The following is a 22528-nucleotide window of genomic DNA, read 5'->3' as shown; positions in this document are numbered from 1 at the left end:
AGGACGTGGAATGCAGGCTTGAAAATGATGATCAACCTATGAACCAATACTTTGTGCTAGATATATACAGCCTTGCACTAGAGAGGAAAGGAGTTATACATATTGACAAGAACACTGGAATGGTGTTGGAGGGCAAGTGTCCAAGGTTTATGACCTATAGGTTAAACACCCCAGGGAAATGTTTGTAGTTAAACAACTTTGGGCATTGGTAAAAGCTGTTTAAGGGTTCCTGGGGTTATGGAGGAAGAGTAAGGGCAGGCTCCATCCATTAGTCCTGTCACACTTTTGGACCCCTAACTAAGATTAGGTTAAATAGTCCTTGAACCTGTGTGTGTGTGTGTGTATGCCTGGGGAGAAACCATTACTTCTCATGGTGAGTGCTGAACAGTAGGCCCCTCTCACCTAGGGCCAGATGTACTAAGCTTGAAAAGTGAGAAAATGGAGAGTGATAAACCACCAGCCAATCAGCTCCTACCTGCCATGTCACAGGCTGTGTTTGAAAAATGACAGGTAGGAGCTGATTGGTTGGTGGCTTATCACTCTCCATTTTCTCACTTTTCAAGGCTTAGTACATCTCGCCCCTATAGAGAGGGAAACATTCTTTGTTGGGCAGTCTAGGACAGTGGTTTCTAAACTGATCTGCATGCCGTGGCACCCTGGGGTGCCTTGGTTTGGTGGTCCAGGACCAATTCAAATTAATTATGGTCAATGTAAAATTGTCAAAACCAGAGTTGGTAGCTGCCAATCAAAAAAGAAGCATATCTTGTCTGTGACTATGGAGGTTATTCTGGTTCACTCCTTCTGGCAAATTCCTTCTTAAATGGACAAAACCATGTGCACTGCAGGGGGCAGATGTAAAATGTGAGGAGATAATTAGATTTGGGTTAATTATTTAATTCTGTGCAGGGTAAATACTGACTGCTTTATTTTTGCACTGCAATATAGATCTCACTTTGAAGTAAAACCCCACCCAAATCTAACTCACTCTGCACAAGTAACATCTGCCCCCACCTGCAGTGCACATGGTTTTGTCCATTTGAGAAGGAATTTGCCAGAAGGAGTGAAGGGTTAATCAGCCATCTTGTTTCTCTGTCTTATAGTTTGTGTTCCTGCTTATCTCAAGAAGTTATGTTCTGGCTTGTTTCCAGTACTCGCCTGCTTTCATGTACTTTGTAACTTTCCTCAGAAACTGTACAGCCTGTGATTTCTCATAACTAACGAATATTACACACTCCCCTATAAGGCGACGTATAAGCCACCCCACCTAGATGCTGTTATTTCCCTACCTCTGCACCAAATATTAACCAATCATGTAATTGAACCAGCGCCGTATGGCATGTATAAATATGTTGTTTTTGTCATAATTAAATCAGAGTTCAACCTTGTATCTGTGGTCCTCGTTACTGGTCATATCATATGAGGTTACACTCTCACGGAGCTCTAAGGGGTCTTCACACTGAGGTCAAATAAGGTAATGAATATATAAGGAATCGATACATCGATACATGATCGATCTTCCATCAAGTGGGGGCTCGGCCGCGGGATTCGAAGTTCATTCCTACACGGTCGTCAGCAGACTCCAAAAGTCTACTCTGAGACCGCTGTGAGGTTACGGACAAACTCGATCCTGAACCTATGACTCTATCCCCGGGGGATATCGGATGTCAGTTCATAGAAGTTAATATCTTCTATCTTTGTTTTGTGTACACACTGATCTAGGATCAGATACCGTACTTGGAGTACGAAGAGACCACGGGTCTTTATCCAAATAGAACCTCATTTTGAACACCCACTATTTCATTGGCCAAATTTCCTTACTATGTTTAGTTTGAAGTATAAGTTTTTCTTATTTCAATATCCTTGTGTGATTGGTAAGTATACACACTTGTGATATCTGTATTTCTTTGTAAACCGTGCGGCTGGTAAGTTCACGCACACTAATCTCACCACTTGTCCCATTTGATTACTGTATGCCAACAGACTTGCGGACTTTATGCTCTCCTTCTTGGAGTAACGCAACGTGAGGCTTCATATACAGTTCTCATAATCAGAACCACTAGACTCTATCCACTGTCACGTAGACAGTCTGTGGTCCCTACTAACAAAATCATTATACATTTAAAACTATATGAGATGTCTAAAGTGAATACATAATTCTGAAAAGTGGGCAGACAAAGACCAATCCTCACAGCCTGCTGCAACAGGTTGTACCTGCCTTTCTGTGATGACGCCCCTGGTCTGCACACTTTGAATTTTTCACGCTCTCATATCATAGTCACATATGTCACATCCTAGACACCCACAAATAGGAACCTGTGAAGATTGTCAGTGTAGTATAGTGCTTTGGTACCACAACCCTGAAAGAGACGATTATTGGCCGAAATTAGTATCTGCCAATAGTGAACTTATAAGGTTCAAATCTACACTCACGTCCTTTTCTAACGGCACTGTTGTAGAGGCGGTCCTTGTATTAGGTTGCCATCTGCGCACGGACGTTATACAAAAATACATTGATCAACCATACCCTTTCTTTGTGACGGATATACCAATTAATCTCTTCAATTATCCAGTTATCTGTCCCAAATCAATAGAGCAGATTCACCAACTACCTGAAAGTAGTCAGATACTATATTTCTTAGACTTCAGTGAAGATTATAGTCACCAACAACAGATAAAGAAGTGGAAACTATTTTCACAGAAACATCAGAAACAAACTCACAATAAACATGGGTTCAAAACAAAGTAAAATGACTGTAACATATCCACCTCCCCTACCTAACGAGACATGTAAAGATTACGTAGCCCGTAACTCACCCACTAATTATTTTTTAATCAACTCATGGATAGATAATCTAGCGGGATGGACTGAAAATTGTGGGAGCGAGGATGCATTTCCCAGAGATGGCAGCAATTACCCCTATTACATGGAAATGGTTAAAGGATTGTGTCTTGGAGACAAACAAGCCTGGCCATGGTATGATGCTGATCCGTCTTGGGACATGAAATACATGTCTGCAGGAGGTGAACAATGGCTCACCATTGCCCCCTTCTGGCATGACACCACAATCACCAAGAAACAAAGACAAATAAAACTTATATCTAAATCTTTACATGACAAAGAGGAGAAGAGAATTAAGAAGGTTGTTAAAATATTATCACCACCCCCTTATAGCCCAGTCTATCCCTCATTGACAGATACTGACCTGATGGCCATTAGTCACCAGGTTCTATACCCTAGTGCACCACCCCCCAATCCTGGTGTACCGGGGTCTGGTACAATACCTTCAGGACAAGTATCACCTGTTAATAACGTCATACCCCCTGTAAACCAACAACTAGGAGAAGAATCTGACACTGACGACGAAACCCCTAGAACAGAACCTACTGAGGAGGAATTGGAGGAATTAATAAAAGATGCCACAGAGATGCTTAAACATAAACAACAACAAAAGACCAGAAAATCAGCTGATGATTCCATTATAAATCCACAGTCACTAAGTAGTATTAGTAGGGCCAGTAGAAAAATCACCAAAATAGAAGTAACTGATAACAGAACCTCCGGAGACGATGATTCTGCCTCCGGAGCCTCTGCCTCACGTTTTCTTGCCCCCTTCATGACCATAGGAGACCAACTCCTCATCAAGGCTATGGACCTTGAGGAATTAAATAAGATAATTAAACATTGTCCCAAACCTCATGTCAGTCCCACTGGCACTGTAGCATACCTCAAAAAGGCTTGTACAGGCCGTAACTATACACATGATGACATCATATTAATTATTGACAACGTCACTGACCACAACTCCAAATGGGATTGGAAAAACGTAAAAACCATCGTCGACTGTCCAGCTAAAATGTCCACTAAGGATTATCCTTTAAACAAAACAGACAGCGTAAAAACCATGTGGGAAGAAATAAGTACAGAAATGACAAAAGTATTTAAAACCAAGTCTTCCCTGCCTGTCGCAGTGGCCTGTAAACACAAGGCAACTGAGACAGTCACTGAATTTTGGAAAAGATTCAAGAAGTGTTGGTCTGAGGAGGCTGGTTTAGACCCTGGAATGGATACACTCCTCATCTCCACATTTATTAATAACTTACACTCATCTATTATCACCACTGTCAAACAGAGTGTCTCTACCTGGACCTCTGACAACATCACTCAATTTAGTGATCACTTGTATGAAAAAGAATCAGCAGGATGTTTTGACATGAAGAAGACTCCTGTCACTTCTACTCACAACTTCCAGAACAACAATAGGGGCCCACCCAATGGATCAAATAGGGGACTCCCACAGAACAACCACAGGAGACCTCACAGGCCCCCTCAAGGTCAACCGTTCCGTACACCACCATATAACAGGGATTATAATAACATTGGCACAGTCCCTAAACAGACAACTTGTTTTAACTGTGGCCAAAACACACACTGGGCTAGGGACTGTCCATTCCCTTCCCAGAAACCACAACAACCTTACACACAAAGGCCCCAACAAGGACTGTCCCGATCAGGTTCTACACCAGTTCAAGACCATGTGCGATTCAGAGTGGACTGGTCTGACCCTACCCACTGACGGGGCCCGGAGGAGGGTATCCCATCTTTTGCACAGTTCACTACTCATTGGGAAGATTCACCCCTCATCACATTGTATGTAGATGATAAAAAACTGTCTTTTCTCGTGGACAGCGGGGCCACCACCAGTGTTTTGTGTTCTCTTAACTATGATGGTGAACTGCAAAAGACTACTCCTTCAATGGGAATCAACGGGATACCTACAGACACTTACCTGACTGACCCAGTTATCATACGTTCTGACAAGGGAAAACACTTAGGGATGCACCAATTCAGGATCATCCCAGAATGTCCTGTTAACTTACTAGGCCGTGACTTGTTTAGTAAATTCCACATCTCCATCTCACCCTCTCCACAAGGAAGTGGGCTCCAAGTCACCTCCCCACACTTTGTGTCACTACAAAATACTCTGGATAGCTCACTTGATCAAATTGATGATAGAATTTGGGCCACTGGCCCTTATGACACTGGTTTCGTACCATGCACACCCTACAAAGCCAAACTCAAACCAGACATACAGCCAGTGTTCTGTAGACAGTACACACTTTCATCTGAAAAGATAGAAGGTCTTAGACCCATGATACAAGAATTCCTTGAACAAGGCATACTCCGATACGTCATCTCACCTTACTCGACACCCATCAACCCCGTTGCCAAGGCTGACGGTGCTGTCAGGTTCGTACAGGACTTGAGAAAAGTAAATGACCTCATTGTCCCTATTGCACCTATAGTGCCAGATGTAAACTCACTCATCTCAGCAATCCCTGCAAACGCAACCCACTTTAGTGTCATCAATTTGAAAAACGCATTTTTTAGCATTCCTATAGACACAGAGACCCAATTACTATTTGCCTTTTCATTTGAGGGTAAACAATTAACCTGGTGTCGTTTACCCCAAGGCTATATTGACTCTCCAGTGGTCTATAGCATAGTCCTCCAAGCCACATTGGCTCCCTGGCACCCCCCCCATGGTTCTGTCCTGCTACAGTATGCAGATGATCTGCTTCTCTGTAGTACCACCGAGGAGGCCAGCCGGTTAGATGGAATTTCATTGTTAAACTGGTTATCAGAATGTGGACACAAGGTGTCAAAAGCAAAACTGCAATGGTGCAAAATGAATGTCAATTATCTGGGTTTTGTACTCTCCGAGGGAGAAAGGAAAATCAGTCCACAACGCATACAGTCTGTATTGGGCCTGGTCACCCCAACTACCCAGAAGGATATGCTGTCTTTCTTGGGTATGGTAAGTTACTGCAGACAGTGGATTTCTGATTGTTCCTACTATGATAACATCTTGAGACAATGTACACTCAAGGACAAACCTAAGGTTATAGAATGGTCGGATGTAATGTTTTCTGCATTTGCAAAGTTAAGAGAAATGTTGGTAAAGAGTCCCGCGCTCGGCCTCCCGGATTATCTGTTAACATTCCATTTATTTGCAAGGGACACATGTACGACTATGGCGGGTGTGCTCACCCAACTTCACGGAGGCAAAATGCGCCCTGTCGCATTTTTTTCAAAAGTAATGCCTGTCACTGTGCAAGGAATGCCAGCTTGTCTTCGAGCCCTGGCTGCCTGTGCAATGGTTGTTGAGATGTCTACCACATTAACACTAGGACACCCTACTGTGTTACATACCACACATAACGTCCTTTCCATTCTCAATGGCCTACACACACAACACATGTCAGCTCAAAGACTCAGTGGTTATGAAGTACTCCTACTTAGTAACCCTTCTCTCACCATTAAATATGCAACAAATTCTGAAGGTCCGGTCCCCGTACTCAATGCCCTTTTGGGACTAAGAGGCCCTGACGACGAGGCACCTCCTCAACACGATTGTGCATTGACTATTGACTCAGAAACTTCGCCCAGAACAGACATGTACACTATACCTGTCCCGAACGCTGACACGATCTTTGTCGACGGTTCTTGCAGTCGACCAAATGACAACACATACCAAGCAGGCTATGCGGTAGTTAAGCTTCCTGATATCACTCTTGAGGCAAAGGCAGTTCCCTTACAATCAGCACAGGCTGCAGAGCTCATTGCACTCACCAGAGCATGTCACCTATATTCAGGCAAACCTGTAACAATCTACACGGACTCCAAATACGCCTACGGTGTTGTCCATGACCATGGTATGATCTGGCAACGCCGAGGATTCACAGGTGCTGATGGAAAAGGCATATCCCATGCCCAACTCATCACTGACCTGTTGCACGCAATTACCTTGCCATCACAACTCGCCATTCTCCATTGTAAAGCTCACACTGGAGGAAAAGACGACATCAGCAGAGGCAACACCTTAGCTGACGCCGCTGCTAAACGAGCTGCCACTACAGAAACTTACAACCTCATTCTTGCTATCATCTCACCACCATCACTAGATGATACCTATTTACTCACAGAATTACAGGCGGCTGCCTCTAACTCTGATCTTTCAGACTGGACATATCCAATTTTGCAGAAGAATCCACGGACTGGATTAATCTGCAAAGAGGGGAAACCATGCATTCCCCAAACCAGTGCTTCACTGTTCATAGCACATTACCACGGAGTGGGACACCATAGTATAGTCACAACCACCCTACTCCTCTCAAACGATTTCTACATCACAAATGTGAAAGAACTTATTAAACAATACATCAGTAGGTGTATAATATGTCTCAGAAACAACCCAAATAACCCAGACAAAGCAAGACACCAACACTTAGAATACCCAACCACTCCATTCACTCACCTGCAAATAGACTTTACACACATTAACAATGCAGGCAAACAGGAATATGCCCTCGTCATTGTCGACATGTTCTCACGATGGCCCGAGGCATACCCCACAAAGTCAGAAGACGCAAAAACCGTAGCCCGCATACTCACGCGTGAAATCATTCCACGATGGGGATGCCCGCTCCAAATCAATAGTGACAAAGGCTCAGCCTTTACGGCCAAAATTACTGCAGAATTGGTCAAAGCTTTACAAATAGAATGGAAGTTTCACATTCCATATCACCCCCAAAGTTCTGGTATCGTGGAACGCATGAACCGTACCGTCAAAGACAAATTACGTAAAGCCACGGGAGGTACATTCGCTAAATGGAAACAAATCCTCCCTATTGTATTGGCTGAAATAAGAATGACGCCACAAAAAACTCTAGGATACTCCCCCTTCGAAATACTAATGGGTAGACCTTTTCCCACACCCTGGGCAAAGAAACCACTGGTTACAACTAAGGGAGATCTAGACGTAATAAGAGAAGAGTACGTTAGATCCCTAATAGAGAAACTTAATGAGTTAGAGCAAAATGTTATCTTTAAGAATCCTTCTCATCCACAGTTACCCACTCACCCATTCAGGGTTGGAGACAAGGTCGTAGTGAAGGTACTGCCGAGAAACAAGCACCCTGGAGACTTCACCTACGGACCAGAGACGGAAGTGGTCGCAGTCACCAGGACGGCTGTCCTCACAGACGAAGGACCAACGTGGATCCATGCATCCAGAGTGAAGAAAATTCCACTCCCACCGCAGATCGACACCGATCCCGACGCTGATCCAGAGAATTACACAGACGGGACGAGAGAGGTGATAACGGGGGCAGACAGCCCTGACCTCCAACAGGACGGGGTACTAACGGGAGTCAGTGACTCTGACCTCCAACCTGGAGAAGACCTGCCGGCTGGAGGTGACGAGGAATCAGGGGTACAACATTCTGAAGCCGAGGACGACGCTACAGGATATGACTCCCCCCACCTTAGCCCTAGTGACTTTACTCGGGCTTGTTCTTTATAATTGTTTTGCTGAAGTTGATATAACCCAAAATGATGGACGCTTTACCTTCTGGTATAATTCTTCTAGCACGACTGTCGCTACTTTTATTTTTTCTTATTGTGATATTGTACCTTGCTCAAACAATCAAGGCGGGAATCGGGGAGAACCACCGCTGCCATGGCTGTGTAATGTCCACCACGCACCACACGCAGTAAGTCACGTGTATATCTGTGTCACCAGCACTTACTGGGGAGATTCTTGCAACTCATGGGGGGCTGTTGGGTGGAACACTAGAGCAGATACCCCTGTCTTTGAGAGCAGCCAAGACTGGGGATATCGCCCCGATGTTGGCCTCCAGAAATGGTCCCATGGTCGATCCTTACTAACCCGTATGTCCCTACGAAAAAGGGGCACTTGCAATAGCCAATTTATTATTAACCTAGAAAACCCGGCCCCCGGCGATGCCGGACTATATGTCATGAGTAAATATCAATCAGGAGAAAGCGGGGGCCCAAGGGGAAGATTCCATTTAAAAGACATGTATGATAACCCAGAATACACCGCCGCCCTCAAAGCCACTGTAAAACCTAAAACACCACCATCATTCTTTAAACCACATGTCACTACTTTTAATGAAATGTTAGCCATTAACAACCCCACTTACGAAGACACTATATCCATAGAGACTGGATTATCTGACGTAAACTATTGGTTAGAATGGATGAAGTATAATGCCCGCAAGGTTAATCAAACTGATTGCTATGTATGTGGAAAGTCCAGACCCCATTTAGGTACTGTACCCATACGCATACCTCCCGATCAGGATAAGTGCTTTTTTAGTTTATACACTGATACCATAGTAGAAGAGGCCAAATGTGAACAATGGAAAAAGGAATACCCCATTATGACAAAGAATACCAACCCTGGTAGTACCATAACTATTTACCCCGGTAATTACACTTGTTATTTCTCTAATAGTACTGATCAAAATGTTATACAATTGAAATTATTCCCTGACGGGTATTGTGCTGAACGAAGAAATATCAGCATACCCACCATGAAGAAATCATTAGGCGATATCTATTTTATCTGTGGAGATATGAAATTAAGGACAAAACTAAATAGCCCTTGGAAAGGAGAATGTGCCCTGGCAAAGATTATCATGCCCATTCACATCCTCCCAGCCAACCTTCCTCAACCTCCTCCCACAGGCAACACAAACACACACTCTAGAGCTAAGAGAGATGCCCCCAAGGAAAGTTTCGATCCACACATATATATCGATACTATTGGTGTCCCTCGGGGAGTTCCAGATGAATTTAAGGCTCGAGATGAAGTCGCTGCCGGCTTTGAGTCTCTAATTCCCCAAGTGACAATCAATAAGAACGTGGACTGGATAAATTATATATATTATAATCAGCAGCGCTTTGTTAATGATACTAGAGATGCTTTAAAGGGTATTGCTGAACAGTTAGAAGCCACTTCTCAAATGACTTTTCAGAATCGTATGGCTTTAGATATGATGCTTGCCGAGAAAGGAGGAACCTGTGTGTACATAGGTAAGGTTGATGGATGCTGTACTTATATCCCAGACAACACAGGTCCTAATGGGAAAACTACCCTAGCTATTAAACATCTAGAAGATTTATCCATCGAACTCAAGAAGAACTCAGGTGTCACGGACCCCTGGAGTAGCTGGTTTGGATGGTTAAACGATTGGAAACACGCACTAACACAAATAGGCATGTTTATCCTCATTGTAATTATTGTACTTATGATAGTAGGATATTGTGTCTTTCCCATATGCAAGAAGATTGGTTCCAAGTACCTGGATAATGTAACACCTGCTATGTACACTGATCTCGCCAAAAGCCCTCCCTCACCAGAAGATTATGGTGAATATGTCAAATTTCACCGTACCAAACAAGATGCCATCTACAAGAATCAAATTGTCTAAAAAGGACATTGATTCTAAGAGGGGATTGAAGGGTTAATCAGCCATCTTGTTTCTCTGTCTTATAGTTTGTGTTCCTGCTTATCTCAAGAAGTTATGTTCTGGCTTGTTTCCAGTACTCGCCTGCTTTCATGTACTTTGTAACTTTCCTCAGAAACTGTACAGCCTGTGATTTCTCATAACTAACGAATATTACACACTCCCCTATAAGGCGACGTATAAGCCACCCCACCTAGATGCTGTTATTTCCCTACCTCTGCACCAAATATTAACCAATCATGTAATTGAACCAGCGCCGTATGGCATGTATAAATATGTTGTTTTTGTCATAATTAAATCAGAGTTCAACCTTGTATCTGTGGTCCTCGTTACTGGTCATATCATATGAGGTTACACTCTCACGGAGCTCTAAGGGGTCTTCACACTGAGGTCAAATAAGGTAATGAATATATAAGGAATCGATACATCGATACATGATCGATCTTCCATCAAGGAGTGAACCAGAATAAACCCCTTTTTAATTACACCTAAAGATGACTTATGAACACAATTTATTTCATATTTTTGTTCTTAATTTCTCAATAAGAAACTTTTGGCCAGGGTTACCGTCAGTGCTATTTTTCAGCAGGCTCCAGCAGGAACTGAGGCCCTCATTCTAGTTCACTCTTTCTGACAAAATCCTTCTTAGGTGGACAAAACCATGTGCACTGCAGGTGGGGCAGATGTAACTTGTGCAGAGAGAATTAGATTTGGGTGGGGTTTTACTTCAAAGTGAGATCTATATTGCGGTGTAAAAATAAAGCAGCCAGTATTTACCCTGCACAGAAACAAAATGACTCACCCAAATCTAATTCTCTCTGCACATTTTAAATCTGCCCCCCCTGCAGTGCACATGGTTTTGTCCATCTAAGAAGGATTTTGTCAGAAAGAGTGAACTAGAATAAGGGCCTCAGTTCCTGCTGGAGCCTGCTGAAAAATAGCACTGGGTACCGTGGATAAAATCCTGATACTATAGAAATAATGGATTCAAAAACGTTTTCTGAACCACTGGTCTAGGATTTTTTTTCCCACATGGAAACCCCCACCGTCTACACCAGACGAGATAAGATCTTGCCACAATATGTATTGATATCACCAGATCACACTCGTAACACTAATCATAATGTGCACAGAAGGCCGTTAGGAGGATCACCGGCACTGACTCTCTGGGAATAGCAGACGGATGAGGGGGGAGGGGGGGATTTCTGGCAGGAAAGTTAAGTGGTTTCTGCTGTGCAGTGAATTTCCCCTCAGTTATCCCGGCAGAAGCGACAGTTGTGCTGTTAATATTAGCGGAGTCATGTCAGGAGTAATGAGAGTCATGCCAAGGGGGGAAGGCTCCATGTTTTGGGTTACTGAGAGTCACAAACATCTTGTGACATGGCACATGGCAACCGCCTACAGCCCCTGTCTCCTAAACAGCGATTAGTCACAGTGAGAATAGTTTAACCATTAGAATGACTTTCACCCATATCTCTTTCTGCTTTGGCCAGATTCTGAACCAATTACCCTGCGATTCAGTGTGCCAGCTGTATAAGTGCCAGTACTATTAAGAATAAAGTCACTAGTGGAAGAACTGTACTCAGATATATATGATTCTGGTTGCTTTGCAAAAGCAAATTCCTTCTTTATTGGACAAAACCATGCTGCACTACAGGTGGGGCAGATGTAACATGTGCAGAGAGAGTTACATTTGGGTGGGGTGTGTTCAAACTGAAATCTAAATTGCAGTGTAAGAATAAATTTAATTTATTTATTAACAGCTTCTTATGTAGCGCATACATATCCCACAGCGCTTTACAGAGAATATTTAACCCTTCACATCAGTCCCTGCCCCAGTGGAGCTTACAATCTATATTACCTACCACATGTACATGCACACACAGACATTCTAGGGTTAATTTTCTGGGAGCCAATTAACCTACCAGTATATTTTTGGATTGTGGGAGGAAACCAGAGTACTCGGAGGAAACCCACGCAAGTACGGGGAGAATATACAAACTCTGCACAGTTAGGGTCATGGTGGGTATTGAACTTATGACCCCAGTGCTATGAGGCAGTAATGCTAACCATTACACCATCCATACTGCCCAGCAGCCAGTATTTACTCTGCACAGAAACAAAATAAAGTTACTAAGTAAACTCACCCAAATGTAACTCTCATTTTGCCTCAGCCCCACCTGCAGTGCAGCATGGTTTTGTCCATTAATGAAGGAATTTGCTTTTGAAAACCAACCAGAATCACCCCCATAGGGCGGTATTCAATCCCCACCGCCATTTCCAACAGGGGAAATTGCGGCGGCCTCCTATTCCATGCTGTCATTTCCGAAGGCGGAATTTGCCAAAACTGTTTTGTTGAAAAAACGTCCCAGGATTGCCAAATTCAAGGCCGAATCTCAACAATCCATGGCCATTTACGCCGACACGCCACCTTTTCGACAGTGGGCAGACGGAACATTGAATTCTGCCTGTTGATACATTGTCCAAATGGGCAAAAACGACGCAGGATTCCAATTGTCGGGACGATCCAACAGTCGAAATCCCGCATTGACTACCCCTCTTAATGTCACAAATTCATGCAACCTCTTATGTTAATATACAAAAATTAGGTTTGGATAACCTGTAACTTGCTCAGAAACTACAAAACCCAGCATGCCCCGCCAGAGAACAAGTTAGTGGGTTGTGCCCCTGAATAACCGATGTCGTCCGGTGTGGCTAGTTATTTTACAACATTTAGCGGCAGAGGTATTAAGCCTGGTATAGTGATAAAGTGGAAGGTGATAATTAACTCCCAACTGTCATTTTTTTCCAAACACAGCTGATTGGCTGGTGCGCTATCACCTTCCCCTTTATCAGACCCCCCACAGTGCTCTGACAGCGAGAGGTGGCAATATTGATAACTCTGCCTAAATAAAATAATGGGATGTATCGGACTTGATCAATAACTTCTGAACAAAGCATCGCTCACGTCTGTCAGTTACCAAACATCAGGTAATTAACATGTATTTTCGGAATAACTATGTACACTGGGGAAAGTTTAGCTCCCGGCATCGGACACTCTAGAAATGATTGTTTCTCAATCTCTTCCAGTTAGGAAGTTATACTCAGGGCTATGCTGGGACAATGAGACCAGTCTAATGACAAGCAGCTGGGAGGAAACGGAAGGGATGATCTCAGGGGAAGGAGAACCCCCCTCTTCTACATGTAGAATTACTTCAAAGCCTCCATGCTCTCAGACTGACCTCCTACAAGACATCCGGAGCTGGGAATGAGTCCGAGAAGCAGAAGAAAAAAAAATCAAAATGATGTCATCAATGAAAACGGGACACCCCCCCCCCCCCATCATTTTCCCAAAACCCTCAGTGATTACATGATGCAGCTTGTTGCGTCTTAAGGGCTTCTGAAGGGCTATTGTTAGCTCAGAACAATTTTGGCATCCGACAGGACAGGAAATGTTACATTCACTGCTTTGTTCGCTCAGCAACAGAACATCAAATAGTTCCCACGGAGAGATGATTCCGACCTAGTGACACACATTTTCAGTCCTGACTACAGTAATACTCCTTTCACACCAGAAAATGCAGGGAATATGGTCCCTGGATCATGCAGGGACTTTCCCGGGTTGGCCCCTTTTACTCCGGCCTAGTGCCTGCATTTTCTGATGTGAGGGGGCAGCGGGATCCGGACTGTGGGGATCCGGCCCCGGCGGCTGGGCACCTGTAGCGCTATTTGCCGGGCTCAAGCTGCGGAGCAGGAGAATTAGATTTTTTTTTTTAAAAGACCGGCCAGATGCTGATTGGCTGAGAGCGTCCAGGCAGTCTTTTCAAATCCCGCAGTGCTTCCCGTCTCGCTGCCCGGCACATAGCGCTACAAGCGCCCAGCCGTCGCTGCCGGATGCCCGCTGCCCGGATGGAAGCAAGCCGGGATGCCAGGTATGTACCTTTCACACCGGCCTGTTTCCCGGGCTGGTCCCAGGAGTAACCCTGCTATCTAGTAGCAAGGATGAATTCCCAGTAAATTTTCCCAGGAATTTGGCCAGGGAACCTTGTACTATAGCGCTAGTCGCGGGTTATACCCGGGCCAACCCAGGAATTCTGGCTGGTGTGAAAGGGGTATAAGTGACAACTCCCCCCCCCCCCCCCCCCCTGTCCAATGGCCAGATAGAGAGACAAATCCAACAAGTAAAAACTGTTCAGGTTAAGCACATGGTACCATTAAAAGAAATAAAAAATGATTGCGTCAGAAGAAGACCAGAAAAAAAAAAGAGACTTCTCTGCATCGTCATTGGAAATGAGTGGGAGCTGTCATACTGGTTAGCAAAATAAAAACGATCTATGAACCTCAATGGAACAGTGCCCCCAGTGGCCAAAGCTTCATGGAAAAAGTAAAGTCGCATTTGCCAACAATTGCATTTTACTCAGACCAGGGAGACGGGTCCCTGCAAATGTCTTTTTAAGAACACACGCACTAGACAAACACATAAAACAAGTACAAATCTTTCATTTTCAATGCCCTGATCAGACCATTTATTCTCCTCAAAAAGGTTTCTGTTCCCGGCGTCAGCGATTCATGTATTGTGACAGGACCAGAAGCGAAGAATAGTCAACGGGTGGAATTTTTGATGAACGAATTCCCAACGGCGCTCCTGAGATTAATGAGCCGTTCCTTGTGAAGAGGAGGCCGCAAAGGTTCCTGTGCTAATAGGGTCTGGGGAACAGGGTCAAAGCCAAGGAAGATATAAAAGGTTTCCTGCTGAAACGGAGAGCGGAGCAGAATGTGGCGGTGTATGATAAAAGAACAGACGATAAACTCGATAAAATGTAGGACAAGCAGACCATGGAAGTGGTTTAGTACACAAAATTATATATATATATATATATATATATATATATATATATATATATATATATATATATATATATAATCGACAGGAGATCCGGCACAACCACTTATAAGTTCAGCTCCGGCGGGTGCCCACACAGCAAGCACGCTAATTAGAATCCACAGAGGTGTCGCACTCCAGCCCGTTTCAGAAAAGCTTCTTTATTGCAAACAACGATGACACAGCAACGTTTCAATACACTTAAGTATTATCGTCAGGGTTATATATATATATATATATATATATATATATATATATAACCCTTTCAGTGCCAACGTAGCTGTGAGAGAGGTGCAAAATATCTGCTAAAAATGCCAGCCTCCCTCAAAGCGACTATTTTCTATCAGTCCGGCAAATGAAGAAACAACATAACAGTCATGTCAGCGCCTGTATTGCTTCATCAGGTGCCATCTAGTGGCCACCGATGCAAAAAACTGTTGAATTCACCCCATAGAGGTGAGGAGCAGCGTTAGCTTTTAATTATATGGGATAGTGTGGACACTGCTCTATGGATAATTTTTGTGTATATATCAGTGTGTCCCCACACCCAAGAGTAATATATTGATCTTATCAAATGGTCCTTGTTGTGACTAAATAGTCCTATGCGGAGAAGATGGGGGGGGGGGGGGGGTATCAGATTACCACGTGGGAAGCGGAGGAGAAAGTTTGAGAACCTAATAGATACATCATTGTACCAGTTAGCTGTGGTGAGGATGGATGTCCTTTGAGTTATAGAAAGTCATTTTGACTGTAGACATTTTTCTGTTAGAAATGAAGAAGGATGTCAGCGAGGCAGAGGATGTGCTGCCGTCAGTGAGGCGGGGGTGCGCTGCTGTCAGTGAGGTGGGGACATGCTGCCGACAGCGAGGCAGGGGAGGTGCTGCAGACAGTGAGGCAGGGGAGGTGCTGCCGTCAGTGAGGCGGGGGTGCGCTGCTGTCAGTGAGGCGGGGACGTGCTGCCGACAGCGAGGCAGGGGAGGTGCTGCCGACAGTGAGGCAGGGGAGGTGCTGCTGTCAGTGAGGCGGGGACATGCTGCCGACAGCGAGGCAGGGGAGGTGCTGCCGACAGTGAGGCAGGGGAGGTGCTGCCGTCAGTGAGGCGAGGATGCGCTGCTGTCAGTGAGGCGGGGACGTGCTGTCGACAGCGAGGCAGGGGATGTGCTGCCGTCAGTGAGGCAGGGGACGTTCTGCAGTCAGCGAGGCAGGGATGTGCTACTGTCAGTGAGGCAGGGAACGTGCTGCTGTCAGTGAGGCAGGGAATGTGCTGCTGTCAGTGAGGCAGGGAACGTGCTGCTGTCAGTGAGGCAGAGAACGTGATGCTGTCAGTGAGGCAGGGAACGTGCTGCTGTCAGTGAGGCAGGGAACGTGCTTCTTTTCTGTTAGTAGTGTCTCTGTATGTAATGATAGTGGCTACAGCTGTGGAGTGATACTGTGGCTGTGATGAGTTTCTAGTGATAGTTGTAGGTAGTTCAGGTATGCAGTGATACTGGCGGTGCGGCTGTGGGAAATAGAACACGGTCATGTGATGTAGTCCTTACCCAAAATTACAGCTGTTCATACTTAGACATGTAACTGCCCTGATACAAGTGTCTGTATTTCCACAGGCAAGAGGTTCCAGACCTGCAGGGCCATCCCTTTACTGCATACCCAACAGGCCCCTGGGATGCAGGGATAAAGGGGGTTATTCAAGTTGGCTTGCAAAGCACATTTGGTTTGAAAATAGACAAAACCATGCTGCACTGCAGGTGGGGCTGATGTAACATGTGCAATGAGAGTAACATTTAGGTGAGCTTTTGCAAATCAACCTGAATTAGGTCCTCAGTGAGGAGCACGCAATCTCTGCCTCCATGGCGAGTAGGCGATTGGTCCATTTAAATAGTTAAGTGACAATAACATTCGCTTGATCACGGCAAGTCAATATCAATCAACTCACAAGGCATTCTGTGATTTGTAGTTCACCCACTGCAACTCATGGCTATGGCGTAGACATAGATCAATTGTAACTTTACTGTAGACGAAAGGAGACTCTTCATTTTCAATTCTAGAATAAAATCCAGAAAAATATTTTATCCCGACAGAATTCTAAGCGAGAAAGAACCAAAGGGCAGCGTGTGACAGAGCCGGGTTCCGCGGTTATACAGACAGGTGTGGGTCATTTACAGGCGTGTGCTGCACCTCTCCACTTTCATCTGTAAGCGACACCCTAATACGTCTGATCTGCGGCAGAAACTGTGGTCAGTGGGATGTGGGTGTGGCGCAGCATTCCTGGCCCTCCACCCTTCCAAGTTCTACAAAGCGCCTTTTCCTCCATCTCTCAGCTGGAGAGATCCCAGGTGTCACTTCGTCACGGGGAGAGCCAGCGGAGAGGAATCCCTTTGATATTACAAAGTGTAAGAGGAAACATCTGAGAATATCATTCTGGGTAACGTGCGAGATATTCCTCGTTGTACGGCCACAGGGGGCTCTGTAGACAATGGCCCTTATTCTGAATCGGACGGTACGGCCCGCGTGCGGCCGTACCGCCGATGTTTTTAGTCTGCACATGCGCAGAGGTCAATCTGCGCATGTGCAGCCCCATTCGCCGCAGACGTATTTCGTCCGCCGCAAAGGGGGCGTATAGGGGCGTGAGGGGCTTCATACCCTCATTTCCCTATGTATACGCCCCGCGTTTCATGGGCGTTCCCATGCAAACGCGGGGCGTATGCATGCTAATGAGGGTATGACGCCACTGATGGGGGCGGAAAGCTGACGTCGCCGGATGTCAGCTCTCAGCCCCCATACAAGCTATCACACGGACGATTGTCCGTGTGGTCTCAGCTTGCGGGAGCTGCTGTGGCGTGCGGCCCTGCCTTCGATGGTCGACGACCATCGAATGCAGGGGGCAGCTCCCACCATGGTGGAGGCGTACGCCCCACCATTTTTATGCGGATCGCCAGCCGTCCGTGTACGGACGGCCGTGGCGATCCGTCTCGTGGGCGGGGATTGGTTTGTGCGGCCGGAGCACCGTGTGCGGCTCCGGCCGCACCAACCAGAATAAGGGCCAATGTGCGGCAGATATCAAGGTAACATACACAGTGATGTCATTGGAGAAGGTGGATTCTTGCTAACCGTATGGAACGGTTCCCACAGTGAGATGTATTATTTCATGTATAATGCTCCTGTTCTATTCATCAGCGCCAAACCCCAGGAAACATTCCTGGTCAATTACTGAGCTAGCCCCGTCCTCATAAACATCGACTCATACAATGGTAAAGTGTTCCCTGGCCTCAAATCACACAGAGGAACCCCTCACCCTGCCTAAATAGGAAGAAGCCTCCACTCCGGCCAATCTAATCCATGGATGAAGGAATTATTCTCCCCTTCCAGGCTACAGAGGCGTCTCCTGTATAACGGTCAGGATGCCCTATGTCATTACAAGGGGTAGACAACAAAAAGGTTGACAACCATTAGGTCCACACCAGAAGGTCGACATGCAAAAAGGTCGACACTCGCATTAGGTCAAAATGGTGTTTTTCACTGTTTTTTTTTACCCAAATGTTGACACAGTTGACATGGACACAGGTTAAAGTGCATCGCGTGCGCTCGCCATGCTTCGGGCACAGTACCTCGCTGCACTCAGGCACACAATTATATTCTCCCACCACGCCCTAGTGGATGGTAGGGCATGAAATACCACCTGTCGGGACATGTCAGCTCCAAAAATAGAGAAAAACCCCATGTCGAACTAATGCTTAGGTCGACCTATTTGAATGTCGACCTTTTTGTTTTCTACCCATTATCAGACCATAGTTATGCATCAGGGGTGGACTGGCCCCACCACTGGCAAATGCAAGAGTGCAGAGAGGGGGCTTATGGGTGGTTGCTAGTTGCCTAGGCCCGGTTGGAGGGGCCCAGGTCAGCAGCTGAGAGGAGACTGCTGCAAATATATAACTCACAGAGGACGTCATTCCCCGGACGTCATTCCCCAGACCTCAGATAAAAAGGACACCCCTGCACCAGCCCCCCCTCTTTTAGGGCCTTATTCTAGTTCACTCTTAGAGGCAGGTGGGGCAGATGTAACATGTGCAGAGAGATTTAGCTTTGGCTGGGGTTTTTCTTCAAAGTGAGATCTTTATTGCAGTGTAAAAAAAAGCAGTCAGTATTTTCCCTGCACATAAACAAAATAACTCACCCAAAGCTAATTCTCTCTGCACATGTTACATCTGCCCCCCTGCAGTGCACATGGTTTTGTCCAGCTAAGAAGGAATTTGCCTCTAAGAGTGAACTAGAATAAGGCCCTTAGTTATCTTCCGCCCAGAGTGACATTTCCCAAGCAATATCTGAGGAAGAATGTTTATAAGACCCCAGTGTGACCTGGAACATATGGCTACGGTGACATGATGACAGCATTTGTTATAGTCACTGGAAGAGGAAGAGGGGACAGGAAGCTATGTCACTGAACATAACACTGTTTCGCTGAACACGCGAGATGCTGGAACGGTTAGGAAATGAAGCAGTGCGGATGTTGGAAACCACACAGTCTACTTTCACAGTTCCTGCACAAAAACAGTAGTAGTGATGGATATAAAGACCCCAGCACACAGCGTACCGGTGCCCATGTACGACCTTCTCACCCCTGCAAGATTACATGGAAACAGGGCAATACATATAGATATAAAGATATACTGCACTGTCAGACAATGACATGCAGGTATTTTCTGGGGCAGGTACAAGTGTAGCTGCAGACCATTAAGGTGGCCATACACTAGAGCAATTTGGGCCATTTTTACTCGATTTCGAACGAATCGGACCAAGAAATTGGAGCAAATCGTATGTGTTTTGTCTCAGCTTCCAATTGTGCGCACCGGATCAGAACCTAAGATCGCAAGGGTTGCATTCAATCCTCCAGCAGCCTTGGCTGGGATCGCATATGATATATCGTATGCAAAAGGACTGCATGCGGTGTATCGTACGTGATCCTGCGGCCTGGGAAATCTTATGCGACTTCTACCTCCGAGACATTGGAAAAGTCTATGCATAATATTTATGCACAGAGACTGGGCCTCATTAATTCCACCTGCCCACTTATTTTGCTGGGGGACATGCAAGAGGTTCTCAAGCAGCAGGTTGGACATAGAAATGCACGAATGCAGTGCTACGTTTGTGCAGGGATTTCCTTCCAACCCATGAAGGCAATTTGTGTGTTCCGATGCTGATTCAGGAATCCTGAACGGGCAGTAAAGTAAGAAAGGCAGGAAAGTTAGCAGTAGTGCGGATGCCATTTTAGCAGGATGCTAAAGGGAGAATTCAATGACCAGAGTTGACAATTTACAGATCAGAGTGGTAGATGGTAGTTATGTGGAGACACAGGATAATAGGGCACAGGGAGGAGCTTTGGAGGCGGATGACAGAATTTTTGCAATGGACTATGGAGAAATGCTTGAATCTAGGCTTCAGCATTAGTAGAACAGTAACCAAGAGGAGTCAGGATAACTGGAAGAGGTGCCACTTTGGATGCCGGAGGTCAATGAGCCGGGAATTACAGGGTGAGATGGCAGATTAGATTAGATTAGATTCCTCTTTATTGTCATCACCCCAAATAGGGTGACAAAATTCAATTTAGCATCCATCCAGTACAAAACATCAATAAATAAAATACAAGATAGTCCATAGGCAAACCCAACCACCAACTCCTAACCCATTTCAACATTCATTTCTAAAATCGCCCTCGGGAAAAAACTATCCCTCATCCTACTTGTTTTACTTTTCAAGCACCTGAACCGTCTGCCAGAAGGTAACAAAGTAAACAGCACATTTGCTGGGTGGGTTCTATCCTTAGCAATACTGTGAGCCCTACGCAAGCAGCGTTTCCTCTGAATATCATTAGCTGATGGAAGAGGAACCCCCACTACTCGCTGAGCCAATTTTATTACCCTTTGGATTTGCTTCTGCTCTACTACAGTGCAATTCCCGTACCACACAGTAATGCAGTTTGTTAGGATGCTTTCTACCGCACATCTATAGAAATTTAATAGAATTGGTGTCGATAATTGTTGTTTCTTAAGCATCCTAAGAAAAAAAAGGCGTTGATGGGCCTTCCTCACTAGACAGTTAACATTAGTTGACCATGTCAGGTCTTCTGAAATGTAGGTGCCTAGGAATTTAAAATTAGGAACCCAGATGTTAGTGTATCAGTGATTTCATAGTGAGGTAGGCCTGTAGGAAAAGGATATGTCCGGAGGACGGCTTCAAACAGGGCCTGTGTATGCCACATTTGTATGGGTGCTCAGGGACTCGCCAGTCATACTGCCCATATGCATGTAATGAAGGTTATACAACTGGCATGTAGGAACTAATGCTTGTGGCGTGTGAACAGAGGCAGAACTCTGGGAGACAATAGAGTCATCTGCCCACCGGGCTGCTGCTCCCAAGGGGGCACCTCTCCTTCCCTGCCAGTTTGAATGTTAATTGAAAGCACAACGTACATAAAGTAATGTTCCCATCAGTAAGTTACATTGGCACAGCCATCTGGCAATCACCTTAAGTACTTTACTCGCACAGTACTTGAGGACAGGTGAAAGGTAACTTCAGTCCTGGCGCCCTAGGCTGCAGCCTATTGGTTAATCAGGCACTGTCGAACTTTGTCCCCATTGCATCAGATCTGGCTGGCAATAATGGTTCCCCTCTCTGTACAGACTTTCCCACACCTATTTCACATTCTCTGCTGACAGTTCATAAATACTAAATCTTAAAGTATTTAGCAGCGGTAACATATATTTGGAAAGAAATGTGTGATCATGGAAAAGCATTTATGTCCACGCACACAAGAACGGTGAACTCCGGCCAGACTCGGTTATCCATTTTCCAGAAGAAAAAAAAATAAAATCATACTACAAAAATGTTAGTGATGGAGTAGTTCCCCCACTCTGTGCAGAGGAAGCAGCGCTATGTAACAGCAGCTGTGTACAGTCTGGCAGAGAGTCCTATCCCCAGACTGTTGTCATTTCCTGCCAGAATAGTAATAGGATTCTAAGCTGGGAGCAGAACACACAGTATAAATATAGTCTGCCCCTGGATCACCGGGAGAATTCCATTCCCATTCATTAGTATCCCTACTACACGACAGATATAAGACCATGCAGAAACATCTTTATTTAGAAGGAGGAAACATTATTGGCCATTACAAGGGGAATTTTTTTTTTTAAAAACTCTTCACTAAAAATAGAATCCGGATGGCTTGCACCACTTCCACACCGCCAAAGCAACCCGGGTAATTGCCGTGTCAACCTGGGTTGATCTGCGGTGTGACCACTAACCAAACTCACGAGTCGA

The 22528-nt window shown here is 45.3% G+C and overlaps 2 protein-coding genes across 2 annotated transcripts in view; one reads left to right on the top strand and one right to left on the bottom strand.

Moving 5' to 3' along the window:
• BTBD19 (BTB domain containing 19) overlaps positions 1–22528 on the bottom strand; it is a gene marked incomplete at its 3' end in the record, with an annotated part of 48416 nt that overhangs the window by 5993 nt on the left and 19895 nt on the right. The gene's annotated exons all lie outside the window — the stretch shown is intronic.
• On the top strand, positions 5388–8637 carry LOC146026655 (protein NYNRIN-like). The gene is made up of 2 exons (XM_083157485.1): positions 5388–8183; positions 8226–8637. The coding sequence occupies exons 1-2, from the start codon at positions 5688–5690 to the stop codon at positions 8361–8363; spliced, it is 2634 nt and encodes an 877-aa protein (XP_083013611.1). The 5' UTR covers positions 5388–5687; the 3' UTR covers positions 8364–8637.

This window comes from Crinia signifera, chromosome 8, assembly GCF_055691185.1.
Source record: "Crinia signifera chromosome 8, ASM5569118v1, whole genome shotgun sequence".
NCBI lineage: Eukaryota > Metazoa > Chordata > Amphibia > Anura > Myobatrachidae > Crinia > Crinia signifera.
This window is presented reverse-complemented; position numbering and strand designations above follow the sequence as displayed.

Coding starts and splice junctions, on each gene's coding strand:
- LOC146026655 (XM_083157485.1), top strand. CDS start 5,688: ATGAATGTCAATTATCTGGGTTTTGTACTCTCCGAGGGAGAAAGGAAA. Junction 8,184..8,225: donor CGGGGGCAGACAGCCCTGAC/CTCCAACAGGAC, acceptor AGTGACTCTGAC/CTCCAACCTGGAGAAGACCT.